General features: G+C 46.1%; 1 protein-coding gene across 13 annotated transcripts in view; it reads left to right on the forward strand.

Annotated features, from left to right (window-relative positions):
* FGF13 (fibroblast growth factor 13) overlaps window positions 1-16,013 on the forward strand; it is a 298,390-nt gene that overhangs the window by 227,936 nt on the left and 54,441 nt on the right. For 12 of the 13 annotated variants that reach the window (XM_080553651.1, XM_080553653.1, XM_080553645.1 and 9 more), the window contains one exon: window positions 12,298-12,408. In XM_080553651.1, the coding sequence (XP_080409777.1) occupies window positions 12,298-12,408 (111 nt within the window). Of the gene's footprint in view, window positions 1-9,606; window positions 10,269-12,297; window positions 12,409-16,013 lie in introns of those variants that run through there. The other variant, XM_080553650.1, reaches the window with a different exon arrangement.

The following is a 16,013-nucleotide window of genomic DNA, read 5'->3' on the forward strand; positions in this document are numbered from 1 at the left end:
CACTCAGTATGTGATCCAGATTATTAACTGCTAGATGCCTTGTGCTTTTGTACAAGCGGTAAGTTTTTCTAGCGATACACCGGTGAAACGCTGGCGGGTTGATTGCGATCCGGTGTTGGTTGCTCGGAAAATGGTGCAAAGGCCCGGGGCTCCTTCTTCAATCCGCCTCCACGCTGCCGGGGGGCGGCGGAGCAGGATGCGGCCGGGGAGCGGCGGCTCAGCACCGCGGACAGCGGCTCCTTGCCCCGGGGACAGCCCCCACGGGTCTCACGGCCGCGCCTGGGTGCTGCCCGAGCTCCTGCTGAATAGAAAAACCCAGTGCTAAGGGCAGAAACCACACCAGCTGCTTGCCTGGACCCTGCGCTTTCGGGTTTGCTGCTAATTACAGCCGGAGGCGCCGCGTACGTTTTGTTGTAATTAAACATCGCCAGTGACCTGCACCGAAACGGGGAAAAGAAAGCGGAATGACCTTGCTGGGGCAATTACGAGAGCTACCTCTAGGTGTCCCTCTCGTGTCTGGTTTTGGCAGTAATTGTATACGTTCGGGTTTTCGAGTGGAAGTACTGGAAATCGGTCCTGTTTGATTTGTAACTGTTTACAAATTAATGTTCCACAGCGTGCTTCCTGTACAGGAAACTATATTTTACTGAAAGCCTCCTGAAAGGACTTTGCATCAGAACTTTTTTAAGTGGGCTAAAAATTTATGGCAGTGAGGGTTTAAAAATATAATTACTGAGTAAGACATTTCATATATTACAGCTCTGGGAAAAAAGAAAAAAAAAAGAACAACACTGAAGAAAGTGGAAGTTTCTTCCAGCCTTAACAGCTCTTCTCTGATTCCTTGGTGTTCGTGCATCTCATTATTGTTGAAACATCCTGGCTCGTATTTGCAAGCCAGGAAGAAGAAAGGCAGAAAAAAATGCGTGCCTTTAAGCGTCCATATTGTGAACGTAGAAGCCATATTTGCAGAAGTGAGAGCCATCCAGTTCCAGTTACGGTCCAGAGGACATGCGTATACCAGTAAGCTCTGAGAGCTATGTCTTGCTCCAATCGTATGAGGCAACTGCCTAGGAATCCCTGCAGGCCGCACAGAACCCCGCAGGCTTCCTTGAATTCTGCATTATGTGTTTTTCCTGTGCAACTCTGATAATAGGTGCAGCTGTGCGATTAGATTCTGTACCCTCTTGTAACTGTGACAAAGAGTACACGAGAAAATACAAGGAGGTTTTCCTTCGTTTCAGTTACATGGAGTGGGCTGAGTGGGATTGGTCAAATGATAATGTTAAAAGATCAGCCAAGGTAAGTTCTTACAAACTAGCAGGCTTGGTTCTGTGCCTGAGGATCTAATCCTGCTGTTTGTCCTTTCTTTCCCAGCAAAAGCTCCTCAGCTTTGGAATGTTGCGTTGAAGACGAAACTAAACTGTTTGTTTGTAAACAGAATTAAGTTGACCTCAGCTGAAGGATGAGGACATCGAGATACTGATGCTTTTGTGTGGATACTGCTCCTTAAAAGTATGTCGCGATTTTTAACGAAACAAGGAAAGGTTCTGGCAGGAAGAGATGGAAAATGAGAATAATAAACAAAGAGAAGAGGGTTCAGGGGAAAGGACAGAAAGTCTAATGATATATCATCATCTGGTAAATATTGTGTGTCTCTGCTGTGAGTTTAGCCCAGCATGATTTAGCAGTATGATAGGGGAGTTACTAAGGCCATACGTATGGACTGGGAATTTAATTAAAATCCTGGCGTTATGCTTGTATCCACTTCTGCAGCTTAATCTACTAGCTTCCTGATGGTTTTCGTTAGAAATGCAGCCCCGAGTTGGATAGATACCCAGTCTCTGCCCAAACAAATGTGTCCCTGCTGTAGCTCAGCTGGGTTTAAGCGAGGAGTAACAGTGCTCAGCTGGGGCAGCTTCGTAGCTGTTCCTCTGGTTTCTGAGCATTGGTTCTCTGCATAGCAACAAAACCTTTCCGTGCTTTCTGATGAGTTCTGAGTCCCCAGAAATGTACCCAGCAGCCTAATGCAAATACTGGGAGCAGCAGCAGATGTTCTGCTAGCAGCCTGCTTCTCTGAATTGACTTTTCTGAATTTCTTCTAATTTGCTTCTGTAGAATTTGCACACACGTGTTTTTTTTTTTTTTTTCCCCCAGACCTATTGAAATCCAATACAGCAAATGCTGGCTGGAGGACTGTCTTCCAAGCCAATGTTTCTTGTGTTACTTGCAAAAGGAGTGTATCTCACATATGATAATGATTTTCCCATTGTTTACTTAGGATATGTTATATTTTTCACCTCAGTTTCCTGGTGTGATTTATAGATGTCACCTTTCCTGTGCTCTTGGAAGCAGCAGCTTCTGTTAAACCAGGAGTTTCCATGAGGCCAATTGTTGGAAGGTGTGTGTGGGGGGAAGTGTGACTGTGTGAGTGTTTGGGCTGGTTTTACGTTCACATGTATTAATGAGCACTGTCAGAAACAAGATGGTGAGCTCCATGGACCTTTATTAAGTATTTCTTTATTTTTGATGAATATTTTTGACAGTGAATATTTATTATGTATAAGGTAAATTGCAGACTGAACTTGCTCACAAGGGTATCTCACTGAGGCAGAGGTAGTATTTTCTCTAATACAACTGTGAAATAGTGGTGCTTTTTTGGATGGGAATGAAATGCCATCAGGAGGTGTCTTCTTTCTTGACTGTACAGCCTAGATAGTTGGTCAGATGAGCTTAGGTAAACCTGACTTTTCTATCTCTAAAGTTAGATCAGATGTGTCTTGTTTTATCACTACTTATATAGATGTTATTACGTCGTTAACTGAGTCAGAAGGCAGAAGTTCTAGCTCATGGCCCCTTTCCCAGTCCTCAGGGATTACATTCCTTCTGGTTAGTGAAATTGAGACCAGCATTTTTACTCAGGTAAACTGGTTCCAGTTCAGTGACAGGGAGTGGAGTAAGGCCCCACTTGCACATTTGCAGAAGCAGTGAGCCAGCGAAGGGTCTAACTCCACCTCCTGGAGAGCCTTGTCTCCATCCAAGACGCGGCAGTTTTTGCTCAAAGTCCCTTCCATTTGCGATCAAGTCTGTTCACGTTCTCATTTGTAGTGCATCAACATGGTGCCATGATCTGTGCAGTCAGGTGAAAGTCACAGAAAACCATTGCCAGGCCCTTCTGATCCCAGTCCAGGTAATTTGGTTTCATTATTAAGAAACAGATGGGTCTTGCGTCGTTAACGTAGCACCAGGAAGCAGCAGGCTTGGCATCCATCACACGATTGCAGCAAATTGGGCTCAGAAGTTATATGAAGTCAAGCAGTGGGGCAGAACTTAGTTTCTGAGCAAAGCAAGGGCTGGCTGTGAGCAGCTGGTGGTGATGCTTAGACACAGGTGGGAGGAGGAAAACTCTGAGGGGCTCCAGCTCAGTGGAGACCTGTTGAGTCTGTTTCTGTCAAGCTCTTGACAGAGGATGAACCGTCAGATCTATGAAAAGATGGAGAAAGATCCATTTGAGTAACGTGACAATCTGTAGGCAACTTGCTCTGGGCCCATGAAGGACTATTTACAGTATTTTGTCACGTGTAAAGTGGCCTTATGTTTAATTTGACAGTGGCATATAGCCCACGCTTCTCGTGTGTCCCATGCTGAGATGTAGGTATTTCAGGGAGGATATGCTGTCATTTACATTGGTGTTTCCAAGTGTCATAATTCTGAGGGGTGAACGAACAGGTATTTCTGCGCATACTGATGTGGAGGGCCCTTGGATATGATTGCCATGGCATTGCAGCAGGCAGGGGGATGTTGGTTGGTTGCTGCTGCAGGTTCCTGGCTTGGGTTGGGGCCCCGGAGACACCGGAATAACAGAATAACGTGTTCCCAATCTGGGAGCATGCAGAGCTGTGGGAGCTGATCTCTTCTGTTTGTTCTGTGACCTTTCCTAGCTGATTGGCGCTGATCTTTTATGCACCAGATAGGCGATCTTTTGTGGTTGACATTTTGGGATGACTGAATATGGATTAACCCAGGAAAAAATATTTCCATTTTCTACCTTCAAACAATGCCCTCCTTTTCCAAAAATGCCTGCTCCGCCAGAGGACATGGTCAGATCAAATCCAGTTTTGACTGAGACAGTGCTGTAAAGGAATAAGAATTCACAGCTGGGGAGGGGCAGAACTGGGATTTCTTTAATGGATATTTTCTCTGAAGATCTGAGAGGAAACTGATGTTCTTGATCTGAGATGTATGGCCATCCTGAACGTTTAACAGGGAGTGTCAGTCATGAAGAAGAGGCCCAAATTTTTCTCAGAGTCAGTGAACTTGTCCTGGCAAACTTGTGCAGATCTGATAAGAGAACAGGATTAGGATTTGACAACCTTTTGTAATACATCAGGCACATAATTATTTTTTTTTTTATAGATATTACTTCGTAGTCTTAGTGAGGTGACTCACATGTTGAAGACAAGGATGTGCTTCTCTGCTTTGCTGGATGGAGGCCAGTTTCAGCACATCCAGTCCTGTGCACCACAGATGTATGTTGTGCTGGGACCTCTTCTGGTGTTGGGATTCATGATTTTGCACCCTGTGAAGATAAAAATGAGCCAGCTGCCTAATCCTTCAAGCTATAGAATAGACTGGGCTTCCACACACACAGCATGTGAGCTGTTACATAAAGTCAGTCCAACTGACATGTCTACACTGATGTCACAGGAATTTTGATTTTTTCCTGTTACTGACAGGGATGCACGGTGCACTTTTGCAGAGAATCAGGGCAGAGGCACAAACAGGAACATCCACGCCACTATATACAAATGCCTTTCAGTCTTGGCATAAAATAACTTCTGTTTATGGCAGTACAGCTCTTAAATATGTTTGTAGCTGATTATTAAAGCTAATCTTTTTCTGTTAATTAATTTTAAGGTAGCCCAGTTGGTTTGTTGACTAAAATATCATCAAACCTGAGGTCTTGGTCTGGAGATGCCCGAAGGCAAAGCTCTTCCACAAGCATCTTCTTTCACCTTGCACTTAAAAATAAACCTCTAGATGACTCTCAGTTTGTCTCTTATGTGCTGCTGGAAAAAATAAAACCAGGCTTTCAGCGGTAGCTAACCGGGCAGCAAACCATGCTCGCTCCTCAGGCAGAGAGCACCCAGATACTCGCCGTTCCGCAGCCGTGTGTCCAGCCACAGAGCTGGCTGCAGAGGAAAGGCTGAGTCATTTCCACGGGATGTCTCATGGAGGAGCAAAGCGATGCGGGGCTTGGGTCTGAACAGCTCTGTTTCCTGGTGAATAGTAATTCTGTTTACTTAGACGAGGAAAAAATCACTGGGGGCCTCAGTGCTGCTGTGTCATACCCGACTGGATGAAGTCTTGTTTATCTCAACCTGAAAAGGGAGAGAAGTGATTCTGGTGGCACGTTTCAGAAAATAATTCTCTACTTGTTGGGAGTGTAGGCAGTGGAGACAGTCCATAAGCTTGGCTCTGGAAGCTTTTTTTATTCTGCATGTTTGGTAACAGCAGTGATGTGTTACCTGAGCAAGAAAAAGAGAACCTTGCGAAGGACTGCTGGCACCCCATGACCGCCTGAAATTTTCTGTCACGTCAAAGCAGCTTCACTCTTGTAAATACAGAGGTGTGATTTGGTGTTCAGGTGGGGCTGAGTGAGGTGTGTATCTGGCTTGTGACTTTTCTTCTGGTCTCCATTTTCATGCAGAATTTGCTTTGACCAGCATCTGCCTTCCTATAACGGACCTACTATGAATCTTGTGGTGCTTGTTTGCAGGGGAGGAAATCCCTGAGCGTACTGGTTTGTCTGAGGATGGGATATTTGGACCCAAGTTACCGGTACTTCTAGGAACATGTCATGAGAATCAGCAATGCTTTTGCGGGGTGCAGAGGAGCTCGGGTCCCTTGGCGAGTCGCACATCGGGCTCACGTGCCAATCCCCGGTGTGCTGTAACAGGCAGCCGGAAAGTGCCGTCTCCTCCACGCGCTGCCTGCTCTGGCAGCAGCGTTGCGCTGGCATGCTGCTCTGTGCTCAGTCACTTCTGCCGTCGTTCACGTGCTGAAATAGCACACACAAGCAGCAGTGGGGGGAAAGGGGCTCCTCTGCTCGCAGACTGCGGCTGGCACCCAGGCACGCTGCGAAGCCGCTGCGGCTCGTCAAAACCTGCTCTTTGTTGCAGGACAGTGCTGCCCACAGGTGTCCGGGATCAATTCAAGCTCATGGAACACAGCGGTGTTCTGCAACTCACCGCAGTGCAAAGGGTTCAAGGAAGACTGAGCTAAAACCAGTAGCGTTGCACTTCCCTCTGATTTGGTGAAACAGCCGATGGTGCTCACCTGCAGTTTGGGCCCGTGATGGGAGGCTGATACCTTTTCGTAATCAGAGTTGTATAATAATCATCATAGAAACTCAACATCTGTTTGGGATTTAAAATATAAATCAAAAGTGGGTGAGGTCTTTTGTCTACTTCAAAACAGTGCAGCTGCTGGGTGAGATCCACCTCTAGGTAGCTCCTGCTCCCATCTCTGAGAGTAACTGGACAGCTCTGTCCCATGCTGACTTCTTAAAAGGTACCTTAATTCTTGATTGAAGTGGGGCTGACAATTTACTTTTTAATTCTAAGTCCGCCCAATTTCAATAATCACACACACAAAGAAAGAAAACTCAAAGAGTGCCTGGTTGTATTCTACATTCAAAAAATTGCTTGGAATCTTATTTTATTTTACCTTTTTAGTGTGGTAGGGAGAGGGCAGCTCTTGCTATTCAAAGAAAACAAAGCTGTTCTTTGTTTGCTGGTTTTGTTTTGTTTTGGTTTTCATATCTCTAAAACCAAAGTAGTCCAAAGACTGGTCCTGTACCAAAGGCATTTTCCCAAAAAGATATTCATTTTTATATGCCATTTATAGTAAATGAGGACATGTTTGTAGGAGTACCGATAGATGGAGAGGTTGATCATGGGGGAAAAGAAAAAAAACACACAACAGAGCACTGTTTTTTGAAACTTAAATCTGATTATGCATATATGCTATTTTTACTCCTCTCCTTAGTTATCTGTCAAGGAACATTTGTGCAAATGAATTTTCTTTATGGATTTTAAGCATGCAGGCTGGAATGCTGGCAGAAAGATATCCTAAATGCTGCTTGTATATACTGCTTTTCCCCAGGATTTTCAACGTTAGCCAAGTTCTGAGTTTCACAAATTCATTGTGAAAACTAAATGTCATCTGACCTATAGGACAGATCACAATGAGGCAGCTTTACTTTGATCTGAAGATCAAACACTGTTTTCCAAACTGAGAATATGTGTGAAGTAATGGGCGAGTCTCAGGAAAAACAAGTTTCACTTGTGACTGTATTGGAAGTGGAAAGATGTCAAAATTCACAGCACAATATCGGTGAGCTGAGTAGGATGAGTTATTACTAATAATATCCAACTGTCTGTCTCTTGGGTTGGATTTCACATGTCTTATGTGGACTGGCAGATGAGGGTAGTTGTGGAGCTTGTGAATTAGATATTTTTACCCTACTATTTATCCAAATAAAAAATTGGAAGTTTTTATTTAATATGAATATGTGAATGCTATAAAGTGCCTCGTGTAAAGGTAAGTGAGGATATGAATATACCTATGCGTGTCACTGTATCTGTATACACGTATCTCATGCAGAAGAGAGGCATTGCAGACAGGGATGTGGGGCTGCCACATTCAATGCACAGAGTTAGCTGTCAAGGTCTCAGGCTGTGATGGCCCATGTACGTTCAATCCAACATCGTGTTAAAACTTGTGCGTTATGGATATTTCTGTTATTAAGGCCAGGCCATGCGACTTGTTTTACTGGGCAGGAGTTCCCAGCTGGAGGAAACAGACTGGCGCCTGTCACGAGCTGTTTCTAATCCGGGGAAGGACTGTAATGTTTGCAAAGGTACCGTGAATGGTGCTTTAATATTTGGTGGCACGGTTTCCACTGTGGGTGCCTGGGACCACAGTGTGTGTGCCTGGAGAGGGAGGAGAGAAGCACGTGGCTTTGCCAGGGGTGTGTGGAGGAGAGAAAGAAGGGGCAGGAGGGGCAGGTGTCCTGCGATGCCTGTCCGAGTCTGAAATCACACCTGAGATTCCACGCTGTCCCACGGACCTGTCCACATCAGTCTGCTTTTGATTAGCCCCAGGGGGGCCCTGGGTTTGGGCCAGGGCACACACGATGCAGTTCTGGGCTTGTCTGGTGGAAGCCCTTTGCCATTGTGGCCCTGCAGAGCTCAAATCCTGCAAGGGTTCAGTCCTCAGCCTCCCCCTCCCAGGACATCCCACCCTGCCTCAGCCCTGCAAGGGTTTGCAAATCCCCTCTGCCTCAGGTACTAATTGTTTTAAGTGTTGCTTGCCATCTGGGTTGCAAATCTCTGTTTTGCTTCTAGCCTGAATTTGCCTTTATTTTAGGCTCCAGCTGTTGAAAGCACGCTGAAAAGCAGGGAGGGGGATGCTGCAAGGAGACCCCCGGGACCTCCTGCTTCTTGCATCCTGGGGCCACAGATGTGTGCAGGGGCTGGTGTCTGCCCTGCAGGGCGTTAACCATGGCGGGGTGGCCAGGTGTGTCACCAGGCTCTGCTCCCCGTCTCCAGGCACTGCTGCTTCTCTCTGCCCAGGTCCCCGCGCTGTGCCACAGCCCCCAGGGGATACAGAAGCCCTGCGAGGGGGACAAAGGGACGAGGGAGAACGTTGCAGTGACAAGGGTATTGCCTTCTCCGAGTCCCTGTTGGCGGACTGGAGCTCGGAGAAGGTGTGAGGGGGGAGGAAAGGAGGGAACCGAAGAGCCTCCGATAAACCAGCCGGGCAGAGGGGACCCTCCCTGGCAGGACTGGGGGGGGGGGGGGAAGCTGGGGCTGGTGCCCCCCTCCTGCCAGCTAGGTGTCCTCCCCTATCGAAAACCTGGTGCCAGCTATTTGCTCATCACGGTCACGTTTGTTTGGGTGTCTGCGCCTCCCCGGGAGGCGGCTCTGTCACCGCCAGGTACCCACAGCCCCCTGGGGACAGCCAGGGCCAGCAGCCGCGGTGCGCCAGCTCCTGCAGCCCACCCTCAGCTCCGGGGCCCCCGCTGCACCTCCCCGCACAAAGAGCCTGAGAGAAGAGGAGGAGGAGGAGGAGGGGGAGGAGGAGGGGAGGGTGGCGATAAGGGGCTTGCTTGCTGCGTCGCCTCATTTCTGTAGCCAGCGCACAGCTCGTGGGGTGTGCGCGAGTGCGTGCATCTGCTGCCTGAGGACTACGGCTGCTGCAGCATCAGCGCCGAGCTGCCGGCGACCGGGGGTGTCAGGGGAGCTCTGGCTGTTTACCGCCTGGTGACAAGTGTTGCAGTGCAAAAGCCGAAAGCATCCGTGGAGGGGAGGCTGCGCTGGCAGCGGCACCTGTAAGGAGCGGAGGAGAAGAGGCTTCCCGAGGCATTCGGCAGCAAGCAGCCAAGGCTCCAAGGCATCAGCACCTCCTCCCGGTGTCTCCATCACCGCTTGCTTCGGATCTCTTCTTTGAGAGGGAGAGGAGGAAAAAGGATCCAGAAAACCCCTGCAACAGGACAGACCCTGCTTGGAGTCTAACAGGTGTTTGCTGGGATTTGAATGGGGAGGGGCTGGGTGGGGAGAAAAGTTAACTGGAGAAATTGGGGCTAGGAGAGATGCAATGATCTTGCACCGAGTGGATGTGCCGTGTCCGCATGTGAATAGCGCGTCTGGAGAAGCTCGGAGGGATGTCTTGCAAATCGCCTGTTTGATCTCCGTAGAAGCGCTCACCTCTGCCTGCAAACTTTCCTCTGTCAGAAGTTGGGAGGAATAAAAAAAAAAAAAAAAAAAAAGGCACCGGAAAATCGAAAGGGGAAAATCCCAGCCGACAAAACCATTTTGACCTAAACTGTTGCATCCCGACCCGAGGCGCTGGTGCCTCCCAGGCTCCAAGCCGGCTGGAGGTGGGTGGCATTGGCCAAGACACCCAGCAGCGGCCCCGGCACTGGGGACAGCCGAGCAGCATGCTGGCCGTGGCACCCGTGGCCGGCCAGCAGACCCTGCGTGCCTGACCCGCCGGTGGCGCCGGGGCGGTGGCGGCCATGGCTGCAGCCATCGCCAGCTCCCTGATCCGCCAGAAGAGACAAGCCAGGGAGCGGGAGAAGTCCAATGCCTGTAAGTGTGTCAACAGCCCCAGCAAGAGCAAGGGAAGCTGCGACAAGAACAAGTTGAATGTGTTTTCCAGGGTCAAACTCTTTGGCTCCAAGAAAAGGCGAAGAAGGCGACCAGGTTGGCAAGGGTTATGTGTTTGGGGGGTTGTTTTGTTTTATTTAATGCAAATTGGGGTGTGCATCTGTTTGTGGGGAAAGGGAGACCAATGTCTCAGGGCTGGTAAAATGAACTTACAGGTCGCCCCTGGCTTGTATGATGCGATAGGCATGGGTACCGTATGCTAGTCCTCTCCCTGATTGTGTTCATCTGATTTATTTGGGTAGCACGCACCATGGCTTCCTGCCTCACTTGCACACCTGCGTGCACCCACACAGTAGCAGTGGCAGTTCAGTAGTCTGTCTCTCCGTTACGCCTGTACGTATACAAACACACGTGATTTATTTGTGGGGGAGATTTTAGCAGGGGAAGTTCCCCCACACACACACCTCCTTTAGCTGTATGTTGAATAACTTGGCAGTCTAGAGCTCTGTTTTTGTCTTCCTGCTTTGCAGAATGCCAGTGCCTTGCTTTATTTGCTGATTGCAGAAGAAGCTTTTTGCTTTTGCTGATGCCTTCCAGAGTTTTGCCTCAGCGCCCTGTTCCTTTCTAGGAATCTCATAGATGCAGCTGCCTGCAGACACGATCCTCTCTGTGTCAGAGGTGCAAAAGACCAGGCATGAAGGCTCAGTCCCTGATCTGAGCGTTGGGTTTTTTTTTGTACATGGGAGGAGCAAAACCCTCTGGTAGTGTTGCTATCGCTTTGCTGTGCTGAAACATTGATGCCGTTAGCCACTTAACCTGTCTGCCTTTCTCACCAGCCACTGAAGACGTGCCTTGCTTGCAGTTGACAAACAGTTTTCGGATGGTTAAGAAGCCAAAGTTGTGGTTGCATGAATTTTTTGTAAGATTAGTTGGTAAATAAGAATTCTGCATCCATCGGTACCCTTATTAAAGGTGGCTAATAGGAAGTAATATACTTTTGTAAACTATTATAAGCTTTTCCCTTCAGCTCCTACTAAAATGAAAAACAGTAACAGAGCTCCCTAATATCTGTGATTACAAACACGAGTCTTATTCAGACATTGGAAGTTGGACGTGATACGTGATATCTTCCCAGTCTCTGAATTAAGTAAATTGTTGTTGAGTGAGCTGCAGAGATGCAGAGAATGCATCACCTCCTGATAAGCATAATTGTGTGAAATGACTACAATGCAGATGTCATTGGGATTCAGTGGCAGTAGACCTTTTTTTCTCTCCCCTCCCCCCCCGCCCCCCCCAATTACTCCTGGTGCATTACCTAGATGTTTTAAATCTTGACAGTGAATCCTGGTTTGGTCTAGAACGATCTGAAACCATTTGAGATATTTTACTTTCTAACTGTGAATATGAGAATTGTTATGAAAAAAAAAAAATCTATCCAAAGTATGTGTTGTTTTGATCTTTCTTCTTCTAGCTGATGAGGTAATTACCTCAATCCTTATGGTAATATTTATTTTGCAGCTCCACACATTGCTGGATTTCAGGGTTCCCCCCTCCATTTTCCATATGTTCATTGAGTAGTTTATCACTTTGGATGCTCTGTACTCTTTGGAGCAGTGAGGACTGGGGGTTTGTTTACTAGAGCTGCAGCAGTTCCTGTGGTAAACGTTTGCTGCTATATATTTAGGCTCTCAGCTGTCACTACAGCTCTTATTAGTGCTATCATAGTAGTCCTCTTTTTACTCTCCATTTAAGAAATCACACCTTTTTAAAAAGCAGAATGCACTCTTTGCCAACTCATTTCTAATCTTAAATGAGATAGGGCTGAACTCCTGAGGCCAAGCAGCACACTGTTGGAATTTGTATTCACTGGAAGCAGATTTTAATGTGGTGCCTACATTACAATAGAAAGTGGCATTTAATCATTTTGGCAATTTATTTTATAGGCACGGATTTGATCTCACCCTAATGAAAAGCGTTGCAAAGCTGGTTGCCCTGTTTTTGTTTTCGATCTTTTTTCATATCTCAGCCTTGAGAAGAAACCAGGAGATTTCTTTTTAGCTTCCTGCTCGGTTGGAATGGCACATCAGGATTTCCCACATTAATTTCACTATTGTTTTTTTTACAGAGCCTCAGCTTAAAGGTATAGTAACAAAGCTATACAGCAGGCAAGGATACCACTTGCAGTTGCAAGCAGATGGAACAATTGATGGAACAAAAGAGGAGGACAGTAGTTATAGTAAGTGACATGAGAATAACTGGTGTGTTTGTGAATTGTGGTGTCTTATTCTTCCCACATAGGTCCATCAAAACATGTTGTCCTAGAATGACTGAGTGAGTGGTGGCAGCATTAACGCTGTGCTCACAACGCACAAGTCTTTCAGACTTACTGGGTCTGACAGAAATGCAAATAAAAATCACTTATAGAAATAATGAACTAGAGAAAGTAATGATGACACATATGACAAACAAAGCAAATGTTATCTCCATGGTAATCTAGAGAAGTTCATTGCTGTCCTTTGGATTTTATTAGATTTTTTTTTTCAACTGGGAAAATTTGCTCGCCTACTCAGAGTGCCTGAAATAGAATAACGCTATCTCCACTCTGAAGCAGGCATTCATTCAAACAGAGCTGTGTTATCTCACATAATGTGAGTTCATCATCATTTTAAAGTTCACATTTCTCTATTATTTTTTTACCCCTCCTAAACTTAATTATACCTTCAGCTTCCAACCAGTTTTCCCCCGGCTTTTCTGAGGAAAAAAAAAAAAAAAAGCTATGGATTTCTATCTATCTATTTATTTAACAATTTTAACAATTAATAGAAAACAGGAAAAGATGACTAGAGAGTAGATTTTATGTGTTTAAATAAAACGTTTAAATGTTTCACACATCTTTACTGTTTAGCTTAATACTAAGTTTCCATTCTGAAAGAAGAAGTTAGGAGGAAAAGGAGTTTGAGAAGGTATTTCAGGCCACTTGATCAACAAACCAGGGAATAAACAGGCAGACCTTCCTTTTTACAAACATCTTTAATTACTAAAAAGTACTGATTTAAATGATATCTTTTTAATATGAAAAGCACTTGCTGGAGAAGCATCATTTCATTTTTATAGTGCCCTCGAATATGGCTGAGTAAGTGCTGGATGCAGTAGGAAGTACCGTATCTTACCTGTCCGATCACTTGTTCACGCGCCCTCTTTAATCCTTTTACATCCCTGTATTTGCTTCTGAGTGACAGAAGGAACCTCTTACGCTGCGGGAGGGCTCCTCTGCAGCCACTGAAGGTGCTGGCCCTAGGGCAGAGCACAAGCATAGCGTCCGTAGGGACACCCGAGGTCTGGCTCCAGGTCCGCGCTCATGGAGAAGGTGGCACAAAGACCAGATCGGTGCAGTGCTGAGAGGATTCTGCCATTTTACTGAGTTCTCCTCTGTGTAGGCACAAAATCTACACTAAGAGTGACCCTTATGGATCATAAATACTGATTTTCTTCCAAGTGAATTATTTGATATTTATGATTTTAAAACTCTTCTGATCAGTACAGATGGTTCAGGATTTCAGGGTAATTCGGTAATCATCTTTAAAAATAAAAATGAAAAGAAGAAAATATAGGCAAACCTGACTTTCTCCATCAGTGCATGATATTGTTATAAACTTCTAATGTACCAGAGTAAATATGTGAAATTACATCTTATTTTTGGAAGGATTTTTCATTCAAATATTTTACTTGGAATTCCTCTCGTAGGGATTCTAACACTCTAAATGAGATAAAATTTATGGCAACCTGTCCTTTTGACATTCATATGGATGTGTGTAGTTCTAAGATATTTTTATTTTCATTGTGTCCTTAGATTTACCATAACTTGACAGATTACAAAGCAAATCATATAAAACTCTGGTTTCTGGACACTAGCCTTCCAAAATGCTGAGCACTTAAACATGATGGTGCCCAGAAATGGTGGCAGCTGGGCTGCAATATCCAAGTGTTCAAACATAGGAGAGTTTTTGTCATTAAAAAACACATGCTTTTGCATATATTCCTCTTTTTTTTTTTGTAAGATAAATGTATAGACCTGAATGTCCTGTAGTCCTGAACTTATTCTAATGGCAACATTTTTTCAGTGACATTTTTAAGAGAGACTGATTTTTGCTGGGGATCAGAGACCACATAATGGGCTTCCCCTAAATCCTTGCTCAAGTGAATATTAGGTGGATCAGGCCCTCTAAAATAATTTCTTCTGATTTCTGGAGAGAGATCTCTCCTGTGCCCCATCTCTGTGCACCACAGGAGAGCCACAGAAGCTGTAGCCTCTTCCACGTCGAAGAGGACCCCTGCTCTGCTTCGTTCTCTTCTTCTTTGCATCCCTAAAGAATGTCATTGCCGTTCTCTTTTGTCATCTTCACCAAACATTTGCTCTCTGACCATTTGCATTGCACTGTAGTGAGATAATTAAAACTCCCCTTAACAAGGGGAACAGCCTCAAATTCAGCTGTGGCCAGCAAAGTGGCTGCACAGCGTTGGGGCTCTGCAACTGCAACTTTTAGAGCAAACTAAAGTGGTAGTCTGCCTGGTCTCCTTGTTTCAATGTCAGCATTTGCCTTCCGCATTCATTGCAGGGATAGGGAGAGCTCGTGTCCCCTGTTTCAGGCTCCAGACAGCCTGGGCCCAGGAATCCACCTTCGCCATCATTTGCTACTGAGAGCTAGTGGGAAGTTTGCCTGAGGGTGTCCTTTGGCTCCTGACTTCCAAGCAATTATTTCGATCTCTGCAAACCCACTGTTTCACACATGGTTCACAAAAACAAGGTCGCATCCACAACTGCAAGGAGTTTAAAAGAAAGCTCAGATTTTGGAGCACAGTGTAGGCAAGAAGTGAAACATAGGGGTGAGGAGCTGTAGAGCTCACCAGACCTCATTTTTAGCCAAGAGTCCATGTAATTTGAGGAAGTGCCTCGTGGAAGGGATTTCCTGGCTGAGAACCAGATTCTGCCTCATTTAACGTGTTAAATAGGGTAAGGTTTTAAATCAAGGCAGAATTTATTCCCCAGTTTTGGCAAGACAAAGAGATTTGAGGACTTATATAGTAGGGAAATACAGGAAGCAACACCCTGCTGAAGGTATATGAAAGTCCAGGTGGCCAAGCCAAGGACGACGTAGATGTCACAGCAATGTATATGTTAATAAATCCAGCTGTGACCCACTGCCTCTATTTTGCAGCTCTGATTCTCTGTCAGCTTGTATTGCACAATGGCTGTAGCAAAGATCATCTCTCCCGTAGGCATCACCACGTTTTTCATTACGATGGATATTATGTCATTATTTTGCACAGTGCAAATGTAATAGGAAAAGGCTAGGATGCGCATAACTGCATTGTTTCATGCTAATGCAAACTGATCATAGTAGCAACCAATTTATTTTCCCATGGTTTTGTTGCCCCTCTTTCCGTCCTATCCACCCCCATGAGGGTCAACTACTAGAAACGTGGTAGATTCTCATGCCTGTTGCCTGTGGCGGTGGGTGCTCATGGAGAAGGATGCTGCGCAGCTCTGCTCTTGGCCATGATGCAGAGACAGCGTTACTCCCCCAGCAGCCGTTTTTGCAACTTCCCATAGTCTGTGCCCTAGCAGCTGCCAATCCCACCAGCATCTACACCAGCTTCTGAGCGTGCCCACCCCTCGCCTTGCCTCAAAATAGAGCACGTACGTTTATGGCAGGAAAACATGCTCAGCTGCGGAGGAGAGCAGCTGAGCACCCGGCGCAGCAAGTCCCCCAGCCCTCGCTCAGCATCCTGTCTCTGCTCACTTTGCCAAGCGCAGCACAGCCAAGAATTGCTCAGTAAAGC

Source organism: Anser brachyrhynchus (assembly GCF_964034855.1).
Source record: "Anser brachyrhynchus genome assembly, chromosome: 13".
NCBI classification, from domain to species: Eukaryota; Metazoa; Chordata; class Aves; order Anseriformes; family Anatidae; genus Anser; species Anser brachyrhynchus.